Source organism: Sitophilus oryzae, unplaced genomic scaffold (genome assembly GCF_002938485.1).
Source record: "Sitophilus oryzae breed Bouriz unplaced genomic scaffold, Soryzae_2.0 scaffold_1178_pilon_pilon, whole genome shotgun sequence".
Lineage (NCBI taxonomy): Eukaryota > Metazoa > Arthropoda > Insecta > Coleoptera > Curculionidae > Sitophilus > Sitophilus oryzae.
In genome coordinates this window covers 914464-939815 of record NW_022145813.1, presented here as the reverse complement: position 1 = coordinate 939815, position 25352 = coordinate 914464, and the positions used below count along the sequence as shown (strand labels likewise).

The 25352-nt window shown below is 32.9% G+C and overlaps 2 protein-coding genes across 6 annotated transcripts; one reads left to right on the top strand and one right to left on the bottom strand.

Annotated features, from left to right (window-relative positions):
- Positions 1 to 432: 432 nt before the first annotated feature.
- On the top strand, positions 433 to 14754 carry LOC115890684 (ribosomal protein S6 kinase delta-1). 5 transcript variants are annotated; one of them, XM_030910993.1, is made up of 12 exons: positions 433 to 632; positions 754 to 911; positions 960 to 1071; positions 2071 to 2229; positions 2285 to 2597; positions 2651 to 2769; positions 5144 to 5281; positions 5337 to 5464; positions 12658 to 13122; positions 13190 to 13394; positions 14287 to 14382; positions 14440 to 14754. In XM_030910993.1, exons 1-12 carry the CDS (start codon positions 576 to 578, stop codon positions 14542 to 14544), a joined length of 2055 nt encoding a protein of 684 aa, XP_030766853.1. In that variant the 5' UTR covers positions 433 to 575; the 3' UTR covers positions 14545 to 14754. The 5 variants fall into 5 exon arrangements, with proteins under 5 accessions (XP_030766853.1, XP_030766847.1, XP_030766873.1 ...); XM_030910987.1 differs by having other exon boundaries at positions 433 to 680; XM_030911006.1 differs by having other exon boundaries at positions 445 to 632; positions 971 to 1071.
- On the bottom strand, positions 14740 to 25220 carry LOC115890715 (eukaryotic translation initiation factor 3 subunit J). The gene is made up of 6 exons (XM_030911022.1): positions 24865 to 25220; positions 24719 to 24807; positions 24473 to 24586; positions 15381 to 15663; positions 15179 to 15321; positions 14740 to 15124 (listed from the first exon to the last, which is right to left on the bottom strand). The coding sequence occupies exons 1-6, from the start codon at positions 24875 to 24877 to the stop codon at positions 15065 to 15067; spliced, it is 702 nt and encodes a 233-aa protein (XP_030766882.1). The 5' UTR covers positions 24878 to 25220; the 3' UTR covers positions 14740 to 15064.
- Between the last annotated feature and the right edge of the window lie 132 nt (positions 25221 to 25352).

The window sequence follows — 25352 nt, the reverse complement described above, 5'->3', positions numbered from 1 at the left end:
GTAACTTTCAAATATCAGAGGTTTGAGGTGACGTTATAATAAGTTGAAGCTTTAGAAAACACAATAAATTTAAGAAAACAGAATAAATATGGCTTTAAATAAAATATTCACACATCATATTATTTAGACCCCTCATACAAAGCAAAATTATTCTAATATCAATACATAGTTTATTAACGTAGTTTTCATGTAGTTAATGAACGGGAAAAGGCGTAGTTTTTGAAGAAAAACTACACGTAGTTAATTAAGTAAATTACGTCTTAATTAACTACTTCCGAACCCTGCCGCTGACCGATGGCTGACCGTCCCTGAACGCGCCCGTTGTCTCTGTAAGTAAAAAAACTTTTTTCTAAGGTAATCATATATAAAAAAATATTAATCACATATATATAACATATATCTACCGAAATTAAAATTTTGGTTGTGGCGACATTGAGTAGTTGTCTCGTCCACTCTCGTCTCTGATAAAGGTTGTAAGATGGTTGTAAGCACTGGGACGTGTTTAAAATCAAAATTATGATTTTTGATTATCAAAACAATAAAAATGTATTCTGATTAATATTTTTTACTATAAAATGAATTGCAAAGATACTAAATGGAAATTGTGGGTGAGAATATTTGATATTCCTGAAGTAAGCAAACATGAAACCGGTTTTACAATTTATAAAATTATTTCTATAGTAAGTTTCTGTCTTAATATCTTTTAAATTGCAAAATACATGATAATTTATATCTATCTGTATCTGTACTCAGTTATATCCCGAATCATGCCCTGATGCAGTGACAAAAGTATCAGTATGGAAACGCTTCAATGATTTTAAACTTTTGTATAAAGAAATGAAACTTCTACATAAAAAGTTAAACATGAAAAATGAAATGCCTAATTTACCAAAACCAGTTTTGTTTAAAAGGTGGTAGGGTAATTTTATTATGCAAGTTTTAAAGTATTCATATTGTAGATTTGATCTAGAGACTATAAACCACAGGAAGCAAGCAATTTTGAGCTTGCTAGAATACATCGGAACTCATTCTGTCCTATTTACATCTAAAGTTTTTGTTAAGTTTTTTGAGGTATTGTAGTTGCTGTAGTTGACTGTAGGTAGGGTAAATGTGTCTGTTCTCGACCAGTTAATTGAAGTTTTGATTTTAAATCGTAATAAACAGATAAATTAGATCAAACTTTAACTTTTATTTGATTTTTTGATGGCCTGAAATCTGAAGAAATGTTTAATAATAATTGCGAATTTTCAGTTCTTCTATACATTTGTTGATATACCTTTTTTTTAGGTGTTCTTTAATGTTGGTACACGGCACTCTTTGCACCATTTTTTTGGCATTCTAATTTTGTTGAGTCTTTGTTTTTGTCTTAGGGTTTTTTTGGCGCGTGTTATTTTTTTTTGTCAGAGCTACTGAAGACTTAAAAATAAGTACTTTTCTTAACCCTTATTTTTATGACCAAGAACAGAAAAAACGAGAAAAGCTTTCCTTGCATTTTCAAAAGCAATTTTTAAGGGTGGTCGAGAATAGAATCAATGTTAATCTGGTTGTTGACCACCAATTTGATTAATTTATTTTAATAAATATTTTAGGTCTTTTTCTGTGTTAGATAGATACTGGTCGCAAACTAAAATTTAAAATTTTGTGTATATTTTGTGTAAATATGCTTACGAAATATTTAAATAACATAGTTATGTTATAAAATAATACACAAACTCGTAATTTTCACGAGCTAGTTCCTGACCAGTAAAAATAAAAGAAAATAATATAATTAAACTTTCATATAAAAATTTAGAGATTAATATTTCATTAATTATTGTATAAAAGAGACAGAATTTATTAATTTGTAACAAAACAAAAGTTACTATTTTTCGATACACTGTCATGTAACATTTTCGTAGATTTTGCGAAATACGTGGATGATAGTCAACGTTTTTTAACTTGAGTTGGTAGATATTTTACCTATTACTGCAGTATAAATAGCAAAGTGGTTGAGTACTAGAGGTGGATGGCAAACAGGCACATTCACCGTACTCTTTTATAATTTGATATATTACTTAAAGATTTTTGTAGACAAGTTACACTCCAGCAGAACTTTTGTCTAGTAATATAAATACCATAAGAGCTAAATTAAATTTACCAGATGATAATGACCTGTCTATTAATTCTGATGAAGATAAAATAAGTGATACCGATTCGATGAATAGCAGTAACTTCAGTTCTAAAGTTCCAGTAAATATCCCATGTGCATACAAAATTTAATATTATCTAAAGATATATATTTTAGGTTGTGTCTGACTGCTTATCAAAATCAAACACAAATTTAAGAAAACTAAATTCAATGACATCCATCGATTCTAATTCAACAAAGTCATTAGAATCTTGTAGTACATTTAACATGGATAGCAACTTACTGTTAACTGACAATCATATTGAAGGACCATTTAATTTACCATCCTCATCACAAAGTGCAATTCATTATTTGGATGATGCTTCAGTTCATATTAACAGGGCTGTTGAGTTTGAGAATGACAATAAATATGAAGAAGCTTTTAATGCGTATAAAACAGCTGTAGATATTTTAATTACTGGAGGACAAAGCAAGTATTACACTAAAAGTATAAATGTAAAATAATATTTCTTTTACGATTAGGTGATACCAATTATGACAGAAAAAAGATAGCTAGATATAAAACTGAGAAATCTTTAATACAAGCTGAAAAGATATTTAATATGCATCTGGCTCCAGAAGTGAAAGATCTGTTATTACAGGTATGTAAAATACTTTATTTTGTATATTATAGTGATGTAATGAATATTTACGGATTTTTTGACACTGGCAAAATTTAATTGAATATTTCCGAAATATAAATGTTCGAAAAAATACGTATATAAAATGTAAATAATATTGAGTAAATTAAACAAAAAAATACTATAATAAAGAATTTCTTATAATTTTTAAGTTATCGTTTTACAATTCTATCAATAGTAATTATGTATTACATTAATTGTACTCAGCGTTCACTTTAATATTTGCTATTGGTTTGGTATTATAAATAACAACTTTTCATTAGAAACAATTAATATCAACAAACCAAAAATTTTTACATACCTATTCTTCATTTAAAATTTTATCAGTTTTTAAATAATTTTTATATCCATTCTAAGGACCGTTTGACACGGGACTTAATTTTAAGAACTGAAAAGTAGTTTGGGTTATATTTTATAAAATATTGTATGCAAGAAATATGTATGTATGCCACAATACGTGATTAGGACCGTTCGACACGGGACAATATTCCAGCCTAAATTGTATACAATTTGTTGCGCGCGCATTTTTAGTCAAATTGCATGCAATAAAATAGAACATGTTCTAAATTCTTGCATGCAATTAGCTGAACATGCGCAATACATAATTTAATTTCTCTGATTTTGTAAGGTTATATGTTTATATTACATTTGTTTGTTAAGTTAATTGTTTATGTTTGCTCTGTTCGATTGTGAGGCTTTAACTGACTGTAATTAGTAAGTTAGTTAAATCAACACTTAACAAACAAATGTAACATAAACATAACCTTACAAAATCAGAGAAATGAAATTATGTATTGCGCATGTTCAGCTAATTGCATGCAAGAATTTAGAACATGCTCTATTTTATTGCATGCAATTTGACTAAAAATGCGCGCGCAACAAATTGTATACAATTTAGGCTGGAATATTGTCCCGTGTCAAACGGTCCTAATAACAAACAAGATATTACACAAAATTAAACTTTTTTAAAAAACAGTAATAATTATTTAAAAATTCTTTTATATTTTTAATTATAACATCTACATTCTATCATACCGGGTGCGTCTCAAAAGTGGCTCACCCCCTATAACTTTTTTATTTCTTCATATAAAAAAAGACGAGATTTGATATATTAGTAATGATTAGTATATGAGTTAAATTAGGATTGAGTGACGTATTCCATTGTTTGTGGTCACGGTCACTTCCTGTTTCACCGGAAATGACTACATTTTCACGAGCTTTTTTTAAAAAAAATATGGACAGTATGATATTTTTTTACTTTATTTGATAGAAAATGACATTTCAATTTCAATTTAAGTGCCATGGCCATCCTACTGACAATTTGACTAGAAATACCAAGTGAGCGGTACCAAATTAGTCGTAAAAAATGCTTTTTCCAAATATGCTAATGAGCCACCCTTGTTCCATTTGAAAAAAAATCAGTTATGATTAAAAATACCACATGGACAACTTTTAACTAGCCAGGGGGAACAAGAACAAGTTGTAAAAACATTAGACGATCAAAATGACAAAAAATAACATTCTGAATAAAATGATATATCATATGTCAACTGTTAACATTCTCGTTAAATAAAAAATCTTTTTTTAAACTTCAATCTAGAGTGCCATGGCTATGTTAAAAACAGTAATGTTTAATCAGGGAACCTTATTATATACCTTATAATTATATTTGATTGTCAATGTTTTCAGTGTCTTATGCTGGTCTGTTAAAAGATGCCCAAATTGTATTTTTAATCATATTTCAATTTTTTCAAATGGAACGATGGTGGCTCGTTAGCATATTTGAGAAAAACATTTTTTACTAATAATTTGATATTTTTTTTGATTTTTTACTAATATATTTCAAATAAACCATATGCGAAAATGTCAAAGTTGACATATATATATATATATATATATATAATATATATATATATATATATATATATATATATATATATATATATATATATATATATATATATATATATATATATATATATATATATATATATATATATATATATATATAGATATATGTCATTCTATTCAGAGTGTTATTTTCTATCGAATAAAGTAAAAACATACCAAGGGTGTCATTTAAGATCAAAAATTATAGTAATTTCCGGTGAAATAGGAAGTGAACGAAAACAATTGAATACGTCAATCTAACATGCCAAATCTCGTTTTTTTTTCTCTGAAAAAAAATAAAAAAGTTATAGGGGTGAGCCACTTTTGAGACGCACCTGGTATACATAATATATCCTCCAATAACAAATTAATATAAGCATTCGCGAATGTTTAAAAATTGACAGGCGTTATATCCCTATTATAAATTAAAATATATATTTTTTAGAAGCAAACTCAAACTGAAAGACCTAATATTATAAAGGGACCTTTATTTAACTTATACAAATATAAAGTCATTAAAATAATATCTGCTTCAGGCATGTTAGTCCTACACTGTGAAAATCAACAACTCTATTATATTAAGGTAAATTAAATTTCTGTTAAATTTTAGTCAGTTGTAACTAACAGATTGTTCACAGGTTATACATAAAACAGTACAATTTCTAAATGAGCACCTTATTTTACCTGAAAATGTGCCTTACATGGTCAAGCTGATCAATCACTATATTTGTGATTATGCCTTATTTCTTGTTTTAGAATATTGCAGGTATTACAGCGCTTTCAGATGAAGCGGACCGTCCGCGACTTCGAGCAAGTACCATGAGTTTATATGAACAAATTCACATGGGCGCGTATGCTCCGTCCGACATCTTGGAAAAACACAACGGACGGTCCGTCGCGGACGGTTCGCTCCATCTAAAAGCGTTGTTAGTTTATTATGAAATCATATTTTTTATTTTATATTTTTTCAAATTTAATATTACCTATACCGTTGATTGAAAAAATTGGGAAGATGCGCAACCTAATGGGCGGATTCGTGACAAGGCTGATTTAATTTCCCCTTGCGTCTCCAGTGCTGTACAGTGGAGACACCAATCGTGCCAATGCATAAAACACTTATTTTACCTAATTCGGCCAGCGAAGGCATATCAAAGACGGTGTCAATGACTAAAGAATACAATGACATGTAACACCCATATACGGGCTGCAGCAGAATTTGTTACGTTAGACGCCATCATTTTGGAGCCTACAGATGAATCACCACCTCGTCAACAGCGACAATTTTAACGATTTTTAATAGTTTGTTGTGTGTAGTGAACTTTGTATAGTAAACGCCACGAATGTTTGGGAGTGATTCATCGCTTTATGAAGTTAGAATCGACACGCGCGTTATCATTTTTACATTAAAAACGTAAATTTTTACCGCAGACGTAGGTTTTTAAAGGCCCGGTCTAATCATCTGCCTGCGCTCCTACTTATTCTAAAATGTTAGCGTGATTGACAAAGACGATACTATATCGCGTTTCTTTGATTGATTCGTTTTTGTGCGTCAGTCCATTGGTGTGCTTGCAGTGCGAACAATGGGGCATTCCAGTTTATACTTATAACCAAATATATATTTTGACAAGACTTTGACAGTTACAACGGGTTATATATTGATTGTTATATGACCTGAAAGAAACACCACGGCACTGGAATTAAATTTTATGTGACCTTGAACAAGGAGCATAATGTATTCATGCATGGTGGGCGGAAAAGCGCCATAAAAGCACTCTAGGGTGGGGATCCTTGACAGTTCTGTTTGACGATTCATTTGACACATTTGAATTTGATTTGAAATTTTGTGGATTTGTCAGTCTTTACGGAGCTTATTTTATGTTATTTATTATTATTCTACTACTGATAGTTGTATAAAGGTAGTAAATCTAGATGGAAATTGTGGCAGCACTTAAATTAACAGTGACACTATCGCGATTTATCGAAAAAGACTCTAAAATAGTTGGTTGTGTAGCGTGCGGTAGATCTCGGCAAAAATTGAGTAAAATAATGGAACAACTTTTCGCTAGTAAGTGACTATATAATATTATTTAACTACGTAACACATAATTATACATAATTATACACATAACACGTAATTAATTAAATATTAATTACGTGTAGTAAACCGATCATTTATGAAATTCACTTAAATTAACTAAATTATATATTTTTCTTGCATTTTAGCTTATTACTTGTCACAGATTAGATGCCAAAGAATTTAGATACGTTAATTTGACTTACCTGCTTCAGTAGCGTATCGGATGTTTGTGGTAATAAATACTTATTATAACTTATCTATTTTTATTAGAATTATATATTTTTATAACAATTTTAATAACTACCAACATTTATTCATAACGTAAAATAAAACAACAAATTATTGAGTCTACCCCACGTCTACCCTACATCATAGTTTTACATTTTTTAAATAAAATTAGAACGACACTGATAAACCGGAATTTAAATCGGCCATATTTGAGGCCCATCGCGGTGTACCTAAGATTTTTGATATGCTCCTTCTTAGTCTTCTTATTCAAAGGTAGCGACCGATGAATCACTCCCAAACATTCGTGGCGTTTACTATATAAACTTTATTACAATTGTGATGTGTTCAGCTTTCAAGTCTAAAAGCCGCAACGATAAGAAAGAACCAGGAGTTGCGTTTCATAAGTAAATAAACAGTCCACTCCACCTTTAGCGTTTTCATATTGAATTTGGTAATTATTTTTCTGATAATATGTGTACTTGATATGTGCTATACGTCGATACTATAATAGTTTTGTACATTTTGTTAACATTTTAATACGTTTTTTCGTAATTAATTAGTATGATACCATCGCCGACACCATAGGCGTAGTTAAAACATTTATCAAAAATATAAATATCCCTTCAAGCAGAGCAGCTAAGTTAAGAAAAATATATGGCCACGGCACTGTTTGCCATGGTAACAATTTGGTCTCGGGTGTTATATGTCCTTGTATTCTTTAGTCATTGGACGGTGTGGGACTGAAAGCGACAGTGTTGCCATATTAAAATGTGTAATATCTGTAATACGTTGAACGAAAATACCTTTCGATGAAAAATCAGCTTTTATGTATTAAAAATTTATTCGTGTTAAACATAGAATATACAACAAAAATAAAAATTCTTTTATAGGTACTGAATATGTCGTATGATCGATTCAAAAAAAAAACAAAAAAAAAAGATTTATGGTTATGTTGTTTGTTTATATCGCGTCCGTGAATTTTTGTGAGTTTTCGTGGTTTGTTGTGGATTAACATTGCTGTTTTGTGTACCCCAGATTTACTACTTTGTTGGTGCACATCTGTAAACGTTATTTCGTTCTAATTTTTGTTAATTTCTTGGTAATCTTTAATATTTATAAGTCACGTTCCTAACATAAAATAAAAATCAACAAACAACAAACTTTCCCGCCAAAAACTGTGTCACTTGATTAGAGGTTACGTTCACGTTGCTTCTTTTAATTCATCCGTGGCTATATCTGTCAACCAATCAACCAACCTTCGTTGCCGGCTGTTATCTTGTTTTTTTTAGAATGCCGCCTAAAAACAGTAAACAACAAAGGTGTTTGCACTGTGAAAACCCAATTAAGGACAACCAGCCGTCAATCTCATGCTGCTCCTGTTTATCCTGGTTTCACAAAGGGTGCTCAGGTCTTACCATAGCTGAATTTAACAAACAGGCTACCATGTGGAATAAATCTAACTTGACCACTTGGGCTTGTACTTCCTGCTTGGACGATACTCCATCGACCAGCCAAAAAAAACCTAAATCAAACCCTCGACGCTCCATCGGACCCGGTCCCGCTCCAGTGCAAGAAATCACCCGAGGCGATGAGTCTTCCAAGCGTGCCACTTAAAATGTCTCTTTAAACGACATTATGGATAAATTATTGCACATTGAATCCCAATATAGCAATCTTCTTTCTAAATACGAAGATCAAATTAAGGTCAACAATGAACTGAGGTCAGAGATTGAGGACATAAGACAGGAACTTTCTACATATAAAAATTCGAATATTTCTGCAGCCACTCCTGAGAGTGCGCCCCAAAATCCGGATGGAATTTACCAAGAGGTCCTTAGAAGGCAAGCACGTATGAACATCATCGTAATTTTTAACTTGAATCTTGAGGATGACATTCCCAAGGAGGTCCAGGTTGCCTCGCTGTTGTCAGATGGGCTGACACATAGGATTGAGGCCAGGAATGTCGTCATTGTGGGTAAACCAAATCGCAATGGTCATAAACCTGTCAATGTCACCCTGTCAAACTCAAGTGATGTTTCATATTTACTGAGAAATCGTAAATTGTATATTGACAGCCATCAAATCTACATTGAGGCAGACCTATCACCTTCCCAACTAAAGTATCTTCAGGACACTAAAAAAAAACTACGCCGTCGTCGTTCAAATGGGGAAGAAAACCTGATTTTAAGGTATATCGCTGGTGTTCCAACCATAACCACAAAAAACTTGGTTCCTCCAGCAACTCAAACAAGTTAACCTGTGCATATCAGAATGTTCGTGGTCTCCGAACCAAGACACACCATTTTTACTGTAGCGTTGTCTCCTTGGAATATGATATCATTGCAGTTACCGAATCCTGGCTGCAACCAGATATTCTGGACTCAGAACTTTTTCCAGACTCATATACGATTTATCGTTCCGATAGAAAAGCAAACATAACGGAAAACACCAGAGGTGGTGGGGTCATGCTGGGCGTTAGCATTAAACTCCAATCAGAAATTCTGGATACTTCAGACTTTGCCGACAGTGCTCCAAATATAGACTTTTTAGGTTGTAAGCTAGTTTGTAACTACTTTTTCCCCCGTCAACTGCCAGTCATGAGGTTGAAGTGTTTTTTGATTATCTTTCATCGCTGGAAATCATGCTCCATAAAAACATAATATTTCTGGGAGACTTCAACATCCCGTCTTTTACGGCCTCCACTCCTATTGGCCTTAAGCATAAAAGCTTATTAAATCTTGTTGAGTTTCTTGGCCTCAAGCAGTGCAATACGATACTAAACTGTAATGATCGTCTTCTTGATCTGGTTTTTTCCAACTTAAGTATTAATCCTATACACAATGACTCGCCTTTGCTCGCTGAAGATCCATATCATCCTACATTAGCATTCGATATTCAGGCCCCATCTTCTCCAGTTCTAAATTTCCCTGTCAACAATGCCGAGTCATCTCAGTTCAATTTTCGCAAGGTTGATTACCCCAGGTTGTACGAGTTAATACTGCACAGTGACTGGTCCCCTGTTATTGATTCCTCTGATGTTACAGATACTTGTTTTGCATTTTACGAGATTCTCAATAACAACTTTGCTATCTGCGTTCCTTTGAAGTCTCCTAGAAAAAGGCGTTTTCCCCAATGGTTTACTAAAAAAATTATAAACAACGTTTTTAAAAAGGAAAAAGTACGTCGTCGTCTACAGGTTCACAAATCCGCTGCTGACCTTGAGAAGTTTAGGTACTTACGTAGCCAGATTAAGTCGCAGTCTCAGCTTGCCTATAGAGTTTATTGGGAATGCCGAGTTCAACATTAACAATGATCCTTCTAACTTTTGGTCCTTTATCCGAAGTAAGAGGGCTCAGGCACGCATACCAGCTACGATGAATTATGCTAATCAACAAGTCAATGGGCCCCATAACATCGTGTTGGCTTTTGCTGAATTCTTTAAAAGAGTCTACAGGGTCTCGGGACAGAGGGGGTTTGTTAATACTTTACACCAGTATGAGTTAATCGGTATTCCCTCAATTACATCTGAGGATGTCATTTCAGCATGTAAGATGTTAAAGAATAAAGCCACATCTGGCTCTGATGGCATTCCCAGTTTTTTTGGTAAAGGACTGTTCAACTGTCATGTGTGCTCCCCTCTGGCATATTTTCATCTATCATTCATCTATCATTGAAACATGGTGTTTTTCCTGAGATCTGGAAGGTTGCCAAGGTATGTCCTGTTTTTAAAAAAGATGACCCATCTCTTATTGAAAACTATAGAGGTATTTCTTTATTATGCAACTTTTCCAAAGTATTTGAGACTATTCTATATAAATTTCTATTTTTTAAAATCAAAAGCAAGCTTTCTATTTATCAACATGGCTTTTACTCTCAAAGATCTAGTATAACGAATCTCTGTTCTTTTTCCTCCTTTGTCTGTGATGCCATTAATATAAGGAGCCAAGTGGATGTCATTTACACTGATTTTAGCAAGGCATTTGACCAGATTGACCACCATATACTACTCCAAAAGTTGTCTGACCAATTTGGATTCTCGACCGAGCTTTTATCTTTGTTAAAATCATACCTTCTCGGTCGCAGTCAGTATGTCGAGCTTGAAGGGTTTAAATCTAACCTTTTTACACCTACGTCAGGTGTTCCACAAGGTTCTAATTTGGGGCCGCTTCTTTTCAATATATTTATTAACGACCTTGTTTCAATGCCCTACTGTCATAGACTTGCATATGCTGATGATCTTAAATTATTTAACCGTATAGATACTGTCAGAGATTATGTGTCTCTCCAGGAAAGCGTTGACTTGCCTAGTAAGTGGTGTTTGACCAACAGATTGAATCTTAACATCTCTAAATGTAATGTTGTTTCTTACTCTCGAACTAAAAGCCCAGTTAAATTCAGTTACACTATAAACGAAGCAACATTGAACAGACTCTCGGTCATAAAGGATCTAGGAGTTATTTTCGACGAAAGATTCTCCTTTATTCTTCACATCGATCAAATGGTGGTTCACGCCTCTAGAACACTCGGCTTTGTATTACGTAACAGTAAGCATTTTTCCAATTTATCAACCATCAAAATACTGTATTTCTCTTATGTGTGGTCGAAGCTTGATTATGGCTCAATAACTGGTCCCCTATTTATAATTGTCATGTGCAATCTGTTGAGTCGGTTCAACGGCGATTTTTAAAATACGCTATGTTTAGAGAAGACGGAATCTATCCTCAACGGGGTATAGATCATGCGCATATATTGGATAGATTTGGTGAATTGCCGTTGAGTACACGTCGTGACCTGCAGTCGATGTCTTTTCTGTACAAGCTGGCAAATTTTAAAATTGATTCTCCATCTCTGCTCGAGCAACTGCCATTTCTTGTACCTCGTTTAGGGGCCAGACAGCAACCTGCTTTTTTCCTTGCTTTTACGAGATCTAACATATTGCTGCAGAGTCCGATTTACAGAATGTGTCAGAATCTTAATCGAATTTCCACTGCAGTAGATGTATTTCATGAGTCTCCCCACTATTCTCAAAACATTCTGTGATATTACTGGCCATCCCGTTAAGTCTGTGTTAGTCAATTAATTTTTATATTTTAGTGTAGTATTTAATACCTGTTATAATTATGTATTTTTTATTCTTGTTTGTACTATTTTAAGATATATTACTGTTTCGAATTTCCTGTAAGTGGGCTTCGGCCTGTCGGAAATAAACGACTATTTATTTATTTATTTATTTTATGATCGAAAAGTCGTTTAGTTGGCTTGGAAATGACAATTATTGACATTTACCATAATATTTTACATATGAAATAACAGATCTTCATTTTCAAGACAACTCTTATGCTGTTCTTTGTTTAATTATATAATATTATATAAAATTGTTTAGTCGTATAAAATCCATATTATTAATATACCCGTACATAAGTACCCATAATCCATAAATCTACGGAGTAATCAGTAGTCCTGGCAACCACTCACTCTGTCGACTGAAAGCAGAACTACAGTACAGTATTCTTTATCCGCTGCACTGTAAAGGATTATCAGCGCGCAGCGGCGCTGTGCTAAACTAAATCTCGGTCAGGTTTTGTGCCACGAAGTCGCCCATAAGGTTGCGCATCTTCTTATTTCTTCAATCAACGCGATTACCTAATTTGTAGTGGTACAAAATTAATAGACTTTTTAAAAAATGAATCAACCGAGTTGGAACCCAAAGATAAACCATTATTAAGTGACATTCAAGACGAGACAGACAGCGATTCAGAGTTAAGTTTTTCAGAGTTGATAAGTGAGTATGTTTCAAATAGAGAGAAGCAAAAAGGTAATTCCTCGTATAAAGAAGAATCTGATTCAGACAGTAGTTTTGAAAAGGTAGAATTTAGTGATATGGTATCCAAAAAACCTGCACAAAATATTTTGGATGAACCGTTGGATCAAATAAAACAATGCTGTGATAATTTAGAACCAAAGGGATTATCTATTGAAAGGAAACTGAGTGAAATGTCCAGTATAGATTCTCTTGATGTGGATTGTAAGCAAAACATTTCTGAGATTCAAATAGTAAAATGGGCAGCCCAATTAGTTATTGCTATCGAAAAGTTGCATTGTTTGGGAATAATTTGTAGGTAAGCTGATTTTCTAATAATACAGATGTTTAGCCAAATTTATTATTTAACTTATGCCATATTTTAGAGATTTATCTATAGAAAATGTGCTTTTGGACGCAGAGAATAATATAGTCTTGACCTATATGTGTAATATAAAAGAATTGTGCGATTTATACATGAAAGGAATTGATGCAAACTTGGCACCTGAAGTTTATAGTTTTGAGGATGTAACCGCTGCTGTAGATTGGTGGAGTTTTGGTGCAATCCTCTACAGATTATTAGTTGGAATGGTAAATTATTTATGGTTAAATTATTTTTACCATGGCTCTGTTTTATTCTTTAGTTATGAAGTTTTGTTTTAAAGTTTCATTGTTTTTACGGATCGTGTTTCGCCCATATTACATGATATATATTTCACCATTTATCATATCATGCTCGATAGAGTTAGATTTGTGTGCTAACATAGATACTTTAGTTAATGATCCAAACTAGTGCTGTAACGAATATCAACATTCGCGAATCCGAAAATTAATTTGTTAAAAAATATATAAAAGGGTTTGGATGTTATAATTAAAAATTAAAAAGAACTTTTAAATTTTGTTTTCCAAAAATGTCTAATTGTGTAACATCTTGTTTATTATTAGTATATTTAGATATGAAAGAAGTTGTAATTATGTTCAAAATAAAACTGGATTTTTGTAGATTGGTAAAAGTTTAAAAGATAATTTTGATTATATATTAAATATATATTTTCTGTCAAAAATAACTTAAATAGAGGAATATTTCCTTTGTTTTGTTGTTAATTAATATTTTTAGTTTCATAAGATGATTATTCTGTTCAGAATAAAAGGTGTATGTAAAAAAATACATAAAAATTTAAGAGGAATATACAAATTTTTTGGTTAGTAATTTTTAATCAAAAGTTGGCTATTTATAACACCGAAACAAGAGAATTGCCGCAAGACAGTGTTAACATAATTATTAATTAAGAATTAACACTTTCTATATATTTTTTTGGAACGTTGATATTCACATAAATTTTGCGAATGTACATATTCGCGGATGCAAAATATGTTAATAGGTATTCGCGAATACAAATAATATTCATTACATCACTAATGTCTTGAAGATCGTGTTTCTCAATTTTTTTTTCTTAACATTCAATTTTCTGAAAATTTACAGCCATTAAGTGAAGTTCACGTAAATGGTATAACAAGCTACACCCATCTAAAAATTCCAAAGTATGTTTCACCTGAAGGCAGGTCTTTACTGAAACAGGTATTGTTATAATTTAAATATATTAATATAAAAAACTAAGGAACATTTGTTTTACAGTTATTAATGTACAAACCAAATGACAGGTTAGGAGCTGCTAATAATGGAATACACCATTTGAAAACTCATCCATTTTTTCGATCCATACAATGGGACTCATTATAAAATTATAGTTGCCGTTTTATTAGTTTTTATTTTTTATTGCGGCACGAAAAAACTAGTACAGTTATTATTGTGATATTGTTTGTAGTTCACTTATAAGTACTTTAAGATTAGTTATATTAAGAACACTTATCTCTTTGTTAGTACTACATTAGTACTATATTTAAGCATTTAGTAAAATACTTGTTCGAAATAGAATTTTTCTTAGCTGTACTAATTTATTTATAATTTAATATAATACAGATGGAAAGAAAAAAAATACCCTTAATATATACTTTTCTTATTAATACATAAAGAAAACTAAAAATCTTCCAATTCATATATCTATATAAATTAACTATTTTTTTACCAAGGCATGAGCCCTAGAATAGATTTTTTTTTAATTCTATAGTTATAAAATATTATTTTATAAAAAAATATCTGATATTTTTAACAGTTGAATTTCAAAGTAGTTAACTAAAAACCTGTTAAGAAAAAAGCATAAAATATATAACAAAAATTAAACTATAAAAACGTATTACTGCTACATAAAATCATCATAATCTACGTCAAACTCAGTGTAATCATTGACATAAGCAGAGAGCTAAAAACACAAAATATTAATATTTGAGTGTAAAAAAAACTGCCATCAACTTACATTATCTTTATCTCCTTCCAGTTTTAATTTTGCTTTGCCTTTTCCTTTAGTTTTCTTATTCTTATCACCCTTCTCAATTTTCTGTTTTTCTAAATATAAATTATCTAGAGTATTTTTTATTTTCTTAATATCCGCCGAATTCACTGAAATTAAATATACTTTTTATCTATAATGAATTCAGAAAAAAAAATGAAAACCTCACTTGAAGCACATAAATTTCGTGCTAGTTCTTCAGTGAAATTTACGAATTCGGTAGGATGTTTTGATAATGGTGACAATTTTTTAGAAAGAACATTCGTAAATTCCTCAAATTCTTCCTTGGTTGAAGGTAATTTTAAGCCACCTATTTCTTCGTCTTCCTTTTCACCGAAAGTCGTTTCTAAAGCCAGCTTTAAATCCGACTCTTTTTGCATTCGTAGTTTTTCCTCTGGAGACAATTCCTGTTGTTCTTTAAGCCGTCGTTCCAATTCCTCTTGTTTTAGTCTCTAAAAATAAAAATATATATTTTTTAGACAGGTTGCAGATAAGGTCTCCATAAAAAAAATATTTCAAAAAAATTCTGTGGTAAAAACGAGTATTTTTTCCGAGAAGGTAAATTTGTGTCCCTATAGGCTTGGTGAATTTCAGTTGTTTTCAAAAAATTCCGATCGCAGCGCTGTATACGCCAGAAATCAGAAATTTTCACTATGTATTTCGCGCCGTCGGGGTTACAGTTCATGTTGATCGCATTAAAATAATATTGAAATCGTGGCTTTGCCATAATATTTAAGTATTTTAGTTTTTTGCTAGTGCGGTTATTGAAACTATAAAACACTCAAGTACGAGATTTGTGTGGTGCAAGTGAAATAAAAAATAAGTGAAAAAGAATCCGAACTAGGCGTCGCGTAGTGTTGTATTGTGACAATTTCAAATGTTAATAAAATTGCTGAAAAAATGTTAAAGCGTAAAGGAAGCGTAATTAGGGCGTTGTTGGGTGCATAACATTCAATTAACCCAACTTTCCCGGATATTCAACTCTCCCGAAACAACATTTTATAGCTGCACAGTTTCTTACACCGATTTGATCAAAGCAAAAATGGATTCAAGCAGGTAAACAAAGTGCTCATTACGTAATCAAAAAATTAAATAGGCATATACTACGAGGCATGTTTTTTAAGCAAGTACCGTTTCCGCCGCCGCAGCGCTACTGTCGGCGTTCCGCGCATGCGCGCTGGTTACCTACATCTCTTGTCTATGCACAGACGCCAGTACAGTTTGATTCTTCATTGTATACGTTGTTTATTGAGTGTTTAAGATGCCTCCGACAATCGTGAGCCCCGCCGATTGTGAAGTACGGGCTGTCATACGATTTCTTAGTGCTAAAGGCGTAAAACCGATCGATATTCATCGTGAGATCTGTGAAGTTTACGGACAAAACATTATGAGTGATGGAATGGTAAGGAAATGGGTGAGAGCATTTAAAGATGGCCGCACAAATGTGCATGATGAAGAACGGAGTGGGCGTCCTTCGGTCGTTAATGAAGATTTGGTGCAGAAAGTGGACGAAAAGGTGAAAGAAAACAGACGCTTTGCAAATTCATCATTGTGCGACTACTTTCCTCAATGTTCTCGTAGTGTTTTGTATCGCATTGTGACCGAGAACTTGAATTACCGGAAATTGTGTTCACGTTGGGTTCCGAAAATGTTGACGGATTTGCACAAAACCCAACGTTTAGGCAGTGCATTGACTTTCCTTGAGCAGTACCACAATGAAGGTGAAGATTTTTTAGACAAAATTGTTACTGGTGACGAAACATGGGTGGCCTACGTCACACCAGAATCGAAACAACAGTCCATGGAATGGCGCCATTCACCCAAAACAGTGAAGTTCAAGCAAACAATTTCTGCCCGGAAAATCATGTGCACAGTTTTTTGGGACAGAAAAGGAGTATTGCTAGTGGAGTTTCTGCCTCGTAATGAGACAATCAATGCAGCATCTTATTGTGAGACATTGAACAATCTGCGCCGTGCAATCCAAAACAAAAGACGTGGCAATTTGAGTAAGGGTATTGTTTTGCTGCATGACAATGCCCGTCCACATGTGGCTAATCAGACCAAAGATCTCATCAAATCTTTTAAATGGGAAACTATAGATCATCCTCCATACAGCCCTGATCTGGCGCCCAGTGACTACCATATATTCCTGCACTTGAAGAAACACCTGGGCGGTCAGCGTCTTCAAGACAATAACGAAGTCAAAACAGTTGTGATACAGTGGTTAACCAGTCAGGCGGCAGAATTTTATGAGGAGGGTATTGAAAAACTCGTGCCACGTTATGACAAGTGCCTCAATATTCACGGAAATTATGTAGAAAAGTAGATTAAGGTACAGGCTTTCATGTAAAAATAAAATTATTGCGATATCTTTGCACGTTTTTTTTTAATTCCAAAACGGTACTTACTTAAAAAACATGCCTCGTATAAAGGGGCATTCACACCGGCCGCGCCGCACAAATCATTTTGTTAACATATACTTTTGTGCGCGCTAAAAAAATACACTACAAAAGTACATGTCAAAAAAATTTTTAGCGCGGAGCGGCGCAGCCCGTGGAAACGCACCTTAAGAGGATAAAATATTTTTGCAATATTAATGGTATGCTTTTTTTAATCAACTAGTGGTTAAATGTTTTATGAACATCTTCTAAAATTATAATTAAGCACCTTTAAAACATTTCGTTATGGCCGAAATAGCCCCATTATGATCCCGCTAGCAAAACCGGTGCGCAAAACTATGCTCACTACCGTAGTTGAACAATTGAACTCATCTAAAAAGTTTTTTTAGCTGGAATAATAAATTATAATACAAGTTAGACCTTCTGAAGATATCAAAATATTTATTTTTTTATTTTTAGAATAATTTTCACAATTATACTTCCTAACACTTTTAGAATTATATAATTTTTTCGTATACTAACTATTTAAACCCGTGTATTTGTATATACTAATTATTTACGATATTCTCTGATTATGGCAGCACCGACGGAGAATGCACCAGGCCTATACCATTAGAACACTTACATATTTACTTTGTTTGTATATATAATAAAAAACAAAGGTCCCAGTATAGAGCTTAGACGAAAGCCCTTGTTAATATGAGTTCAGATTTAGTGCCATTAACTGTAACGGCCTGTGTTCTGTCACGGACAGTGTTAAAACTACCAACAAAACCAACAAACAAAGTACTAAGAAGAAATTATCAAACTGCAAAATACGAAGAGATAAACAACTATATTAGAGAGCAACCACAAAATTTGAGAGTTACTGTGAGTAAGTTAAGTCTTAAGACTTAAGTCTTTAAATGTAAATCAGCAAAAGCCATGGATTAATCAAGCACTTTTCAAAGAAATAAACAAAAAACGTAAACTATGGGACAGGTACAAAGAAAACAAGACATTCGAAAATTATCGAGACTATATGGACCAAAACAACACATTGAAATAAAAACTGGAGAAAGCTAGGCAAACATATGAACACGGCTTAATAATGTCTGACTCGCCTAAACGAATCTGAAAGTATATTAGCAAGAGTCTAAATTTCTAAGGTAAAAACAATAACCCTAAAAGATCCAGCAACTCAAAAAGTTTTAGATTCCAAATCCATGGCTGAAGAATTTGCAATACATTTTAATAAATCCTTTACTCAACAAAGCATACCTATACCCCAACTTCTTGCAGGCACCAGAATGCAGAACACGATTAGTACAATACATTTCACAGAGAGCAAGGTCAAAGAAGCACTTAAAAATATGAAAATAGATTCAAGTCCAGGACCAGATGACATACCAACAATTTTGTTACAAAAATGTAGTGACACAATTGCTGTCCTCCATTCGCGAACTTCAAGTTCCAGTGCTTTATGCCCTGCGCTACTCGAGAACGGTTCTGAAAGGAGCGGCGCGCAATAGTCTGGTGCCTTCATATGGCGCGGAACAGTTCTGAACTTTATGACTCAATTGAATGGAGTGAGAGTATCGCGTTCTTGAACAGTTCAGAGCGGCACAACTGCGTGAATGGAGGACAGCAAATTGGTTCCCGACTCTCGGCGGTCATGCAGGAATGTATGGACCTTTGAAGAATATCAGAACAGTGGAAAATGTCAACAGTAACTCCACTATTCAAGAAAGGCAACAGACACAAACCAGAAAACTATCGACCAATTAGTCTAACATGTAACCCTCTCAAATGCATGGAGAAAATAATAGTCCCAGCATGGATTTCTTCCAGGGCGCTCTACTTCAACTAATTTGCTCGAATGTTTAAACGACTGGACTAAAAATCACGATAACAACCACCCAACAGATATAATTTACCTTGACTATGAGAAGGCCTTTGACAAAGTTCCACATAATTTACTGCTTGGAAAGTTAGAACATTTTGGAGCAAGAGGACAGCTTTTACGAATAATAAAAGATTCATTAGATGAAAGGTACTACCAAGTACGAGTAAACGGCGTTCTCTCAAGTAAATACCTGGTTGCTAGTGGGGTTATTCAAGGTTCCGTGTTGGGCCCACTACTATTTATAGTCTACCTTTTTGATGTTGTCAATCTTATTGAAACCAATTTAAAAAACTTTGCTGATGACAAAAAACTCTATGCCAATCCCAATCTAAGTGCAGCAAAGCTTCAGGAAGATTTAAAGAGGGTTGAAACCTGGTCAAATACTCGGGGAATGAAACTGAATGAATCCAAATGCGCCGTTCTTAAAATAGGACCAAATAACCCAAATAAATAATATATACTCAACAACACAATATTGTCTACAGTGTCAGAACAAAATGACCTTGGAGTGACTATTACATCAGGTTTAAAATGGGAAAACCACATTGTAAAAATTTCCATGAAATGTAACTCCTTTGTGTATCTGTTGGAGGCAGATGCCGAAAATTAGACATATGGCGGAGCTTCTATGCGGAGGGTGTTAATCGTTTGTTGTTATATTATACCAAAAAAAGATTAACCCCCTTGCAAGTTTAGTATGGACAAATCGCCATATGTCTAATTATTTCGGACATTGGCCGAAATTCGGCATCTGCCTCCAACATATCTAATGCAGCGTACTTTTAAAGACCACTCTATAGAGATGATAGCAAAGCTTTACAAAAGCTATATTAGACCAAAGTTCGAATACGCGTACACAGTGTGGAACCCCTACTATATTAAGGACATAGAGATACTGGAAAAGATACAGAGGCGCGTGACTAAAATCCCGTTGAAGCTACAAAATATGACCTACACAGAAAGACTGGCTAAATTTAATATAACAACATTAAGAGAAAGAAGACACAGAGGGGATTTGATAGAAACATTTAAAACAACAAGCGGACATTATACCTGTGATGTTAAAAATATCTTTTCTCAAAACCATAACCTTCAATTACGTGGACACTCAAAGAAAACGAGCAAAGAAAAGACAGCCAAAGTACAAATTTCCTAACAAATCGTGTTGCACATTCATGGAATGCTCTAACAGAAAACACAGTGACTGCCCCCAGTATACACGCGTTCAAAAACCGACTAGATAAAGAACTTGAAGAAAGTGCAACAAGAATGATTCACTATAGCACAGAATACTAACAGAAGCCTCGTTACATGTATAAAATCGTAGGTCTCAAAAGGAGACAGGCTTTTAAAGCCTGTCTGTCTCCAAATCAGATATTTTAATGCGGTTTCACTACTACATAACAGAGGGCGATAAATTTAAAAGAAAACAGTTTTCTACAAACAAAATTTAAAAGACACTGCATAAAATGCAGTGTTGCCATTGTGTAATTTATATTGTAATACTTCCTGATAAAGCCTACCTTCAAATTTGCTACATCATTTAAATATATTAAAATAGATTAGAGCTCTTTTTTCAAACGTTTAAGTATTTAACTTGCCATGTTAGTTGGAGTTAAATTTTACGAGCTGAATTAAAATCACTTCCTGACGTTTGATTCTAACTGAATCCTGAATTTTGATTGTAATTCGGTGACAATATAATAAGTACTGTTCTACTATTATGACACCACTTCATGACGTTCGATTGTCTTCATACCGTATGATCGGCAAAAAACGGCGTTAGCGATGGCTATGAAATGAAAATCGCTGTCATTTTATGTGTAAATTTATATGGAAAATGTCATCTCGATCGTCTTTTCCCAGCCAACTGGACGCCGTTTTTTTCGGTATCATACGGTATTTGATATATACTTGCGTATTTTTCATGACATTGCAATATTATGGTACCATGAAGCATATCAAGTGATACCGTAATATAGTACCATATTACGATACATGGCGTTCGATTGGGCTTAAACTTGGTATATTACGTATCTTCAGTGACATACTGAGGTACCATCTTCAGTGACAAGAGGTACCATACTAGTACCATATACGATGCCATTTCCTGGCGTGCGATTGGACTTATACTTAGTATAGTAAGTATCTTCGGTGACATTGTAATATGATGGTACTATGATGCATATAAAGTGGTACCTTAATATAGTACCATATTACGATACCAATTCCTGACGTTCGATTGGGCTCATATTTCATTATACTTGCGTATTTTTGATGACATTACATATTATGGTACCATGAAGCATATCAAGGGGTACCATAATATAGTATGTAATATTACCATACCATTCGCGTTCGATTGAGCTTAAACTTTGTATACTACGTATTTTCGGTAACATCGTAATATGATGGCACCATGGAGCATATAAATTGGTACCTTCTATAGTACCATATTATGATACCAGTTCCTGACGTTCATTTGGGCTCATATTTGATATATACTTGCATATTTTTGATGACATTGCAATATTATGGTACCATGAAGCATATCAAGAGGTACCATAATAGTACCATATACGATATCATTTCCTGGCGTTCGATTGTTCTTAACTTGGTATAGTAAGTATCTTCGGTGACATTGTAATATGATGGTACTATGATGCATCTACTATGATGCATATATAAAGTGGTACCTTAATATAGTACCATATTACAATACCACTTCCTAAAGTTCGATTGAGCTCATATTTGATTATATTTGCGTATTTTTGATGACATTGCAATATTATAGTACCATGAAGCATATCAAGGGGTACCATAATGTAGCACCATATTACGATACCATTTCCTGGCGTTCGATTGGGCCCAAATTTGATATACTTGTGTTTCTTTATAAAGATTTGTTTAATTAATAATTTTAATTTATTTTACGAATTTTAATTTAATGTACGATGTCGTGACACAGCAACTTTTATGCCGAACTAATATATTATTAATTGTACCTGTGTCACTTTTTAAAATCTACCTAGGTCTATATAAATAACGTGGCAAACAGAAAAAAATTGTTATTATAGTATTTTTTAGTCAATTAACATTTTTTGTACTGCATTTTAATAAATCATTTCCGTTATTATTAAACATATATTTCATTACTAGCGTTTCAGCATTAATAAATATCACTATCAATCGTCATGTATATTATTAATTTTAAAGGTATCACTTTTTAAAATCTACCTAGGTCTATATAAATAAGGTGGCAAACAAAAAAAAATGTTATTATAGTATTTTTTAGTCAATTAACATTTTTTAACAATAGTCAATTAACAGCTCAGATTTGGCATAATAATGTTTTTGGGGAGCATATTCCAGACAGTTATTTAATACAGTTTTTACAATACAAAAAAGGGCAATAAGAAATTTTCGCTCTTTATTTAAAAGTGAATCTATTTTAACTTTACACTGTATTTTTAATAGTAGAAACTGCATGTCTCATGTATAAAAAATTCAGAGATCAAATTCAGAACGTACCCGAATGCTCCCAACATCGTCAACGAGTTTGGTCCAAGACTCATTTATTTTCAATGGTAAAAAGATATTTAATCACCTGCCTCTGAATATTAAGAAAGATATACAGGGTTCCCAGAAATAAGTGCAAGTATTTTAACTGGTAGTATAGTTCAACTACAGAAACACGCCTATGAGGTTTTTTTCCTGAAAAAAAATTTTGGAAATTCTAAATTTTTTGAAAAATCTTTTGGAAATATTTTTAGTTTTTAGTTAAAAAACATAATTTCTTGATAATATGGCAACATAGGTATTAGATTAAATTTACAAGAAAGAAAATCCAGAAAAGATCCAGTGGTTCTAAAAATTTTAGCAAAAAATCTTTTTGTTGTAAATTTTCAAAGTAAAATAACTCCGTTATTTTGGATTTATTTGAAAAACGATAAAGAGAAAATATGTTTCTTCTATTGAGATCTACCACCCCTTAAAATACTTGCTCTTATTTCTGGGACACCCTGTATATCACCATAAAGTTTAAAAAGGCTGTCAGATCTTTACTGGCTCCAGGAACATATTGACATGACATTCAGGGCTGCGTTCAGATATTCAGGGTAGATGCACTCCGGATATAAAATTTACGTCCGTTAACGTTCTAAAATAAAGGATATTCTTATAGAGAGAGACATCTTAATATAATTTTAATGTAGTGGAATAAGAACAAACAACTCTAGGTTGTTATGTCACGTCCAAACAGACTGTCGTCCACAATACCTGAACGCAGCCCAGGAGTATTTTGCTGATGTTTAGTAAATCTGACATATTTCGTTGTTGGGAAACATTTTATTTTAAATAGTATAATATACTCTTTTGTTAACTTTGATATGTCTCTTAACTGTTAAAAGTGTCTGTATGATATTTGTATATGTTCTTTTGTTTCTTTTCTCTTTAATCTTCTTATATTCTATTTGTTTTATTTTTTGCACAGCTTTGTTAATAAGAACAATCTTATAAACAATAAAGCATTGACTGAAAAAAATAAATTAATTTAGAGCTAAAAGTTTTAATCTGCTGATGATGCGCCCAGGGAAACGCGCATCCAGTGTGAAAAGTAAAGTGTTTTGATATATTGTCGTGAATTACAAACAAGCTTTAGTGTTTTATTTTGCTGTTGTAACACCAAAGGTTCCAACCCCCAACGTTGATCAGTTATGTGTATTCTGGGTTTTAAAATGATAACATGTATGAAATTATTCTCTCTATGTACTTATTCAAGATAATAAAAACAAAGGTAAACAAAAAATTACAAGTAAAATATTTCCTCATTATGGTAAACAGATTTTCATAATATATTTTTTATTTCAGTTTAAATGAATCATCAACTATTTAAAAATAATTTGCAGATTAAAGTTTTATGTATATATTTTTAGAATCTCAATTTTTTTAATTCTAATCAATAAAATATTAACTTACTTCTTTTTCTGCTATCTTCTCTGCTAAATTTTTCTTTTTGCTTTTTTTAGCATCTGTTACTTTCTTATCTTCGTCCTCTTCTTTCTTTTCATCATCTTCATCCTCCCAACTTTCCTAAAATTTAAATAGCTATCAGAATAATATCGCGACACTTTAGAACCCTGTAGGTACCTCCTCCCCATTGCAAAACCATGTTGATATCACAGATAACTCGTTAATACAGTATCAACTAATGAACATACATACCTTTACATCCTCATCTTCGTCTTCACCCTCCCATTTGTTAGATTTTACTAGCGACGAGGTTACCGTCGGTGGTTCAAAATCTTCATCATCTTAAAAAAAATACGTCTCAATAAAAGGCACGAAATAAATCAGATTTATGGACTTACCCCAGGATTCCATCCTGCTAAATTATTATGATAAATTACAATGTAAAATTGGCACAGGCCCAACCAGAAGTTCACGTGTAAAATGTGTGCTCTAATGTCACCCAAAAGTGGACAGCTGAGAGCAGATAAAAATTATCTATCGCTAATTAGAATCCAAAAATCACCGAACCTTTGATAGATATCAGACCAAGGGCTTCACCTTTTTATGTTTCTTGTTTAAATTTATTATCTTTCCCAAATAATTACTTTTTACAATACACAATCGACCGAACTTTGGCGTACCCATTTCACACTTGGCAAAATTACAAAATAGCAAGTCTTACCAACCCATACCAAAGAGTTGTATTTTGTATTACCTCCTTTTTGCTCATACCAACCATAAGATACCAGAACTGAGATTATTTATACTAAATCTGTGGCCGCCTATGATCATATATAATTGTATTTCCAGATATATAGTACTGACTTAAAATGACATAATTTATTTA

Excerpts from the sequence above, each read along its gene's own strand:
- LOC115890715 (XM_030911022.1), bottom strand. Across the intron at positions 24,587-24,718 it reads ACGAAGATGAGGATGTAAAG|GAAAGTTGGGAGGATGAAGA; the intron begins GTATGTATGTTC and ends TTTAAATTTTAG. Across the intron at positions 15,125-15,178 it reads TGGAAGGAGATAAAGATAAT|CTCTCTGCTTATGTCAATGA; the intron begins GTAAGTTGATGG and ends TTGTGTTTTTAG.
- LOC115890684 (XM_030910987.1), top strand. The coding sequence starts at position 576 with ATGAATTGCAAAGATACTAAATGGAAATTGTGGGTGAGAATATTTGAT. Across the intron at positions 912-959 it reads AAACCAGTTTTGTTTAAAAG|ATTTGATCTAGAGACTATAA; the intron begins GTGGTAGGGTAA and ends TTCATATTGTAG. Across the intron at positions 2,230-2,284 it reads ACTTCAGTTCTAAAGTTCCA|GTTGTGTCTGACTGCTTATC; the intron begins GTAAATATCCCA and ends TATATATTTTAG.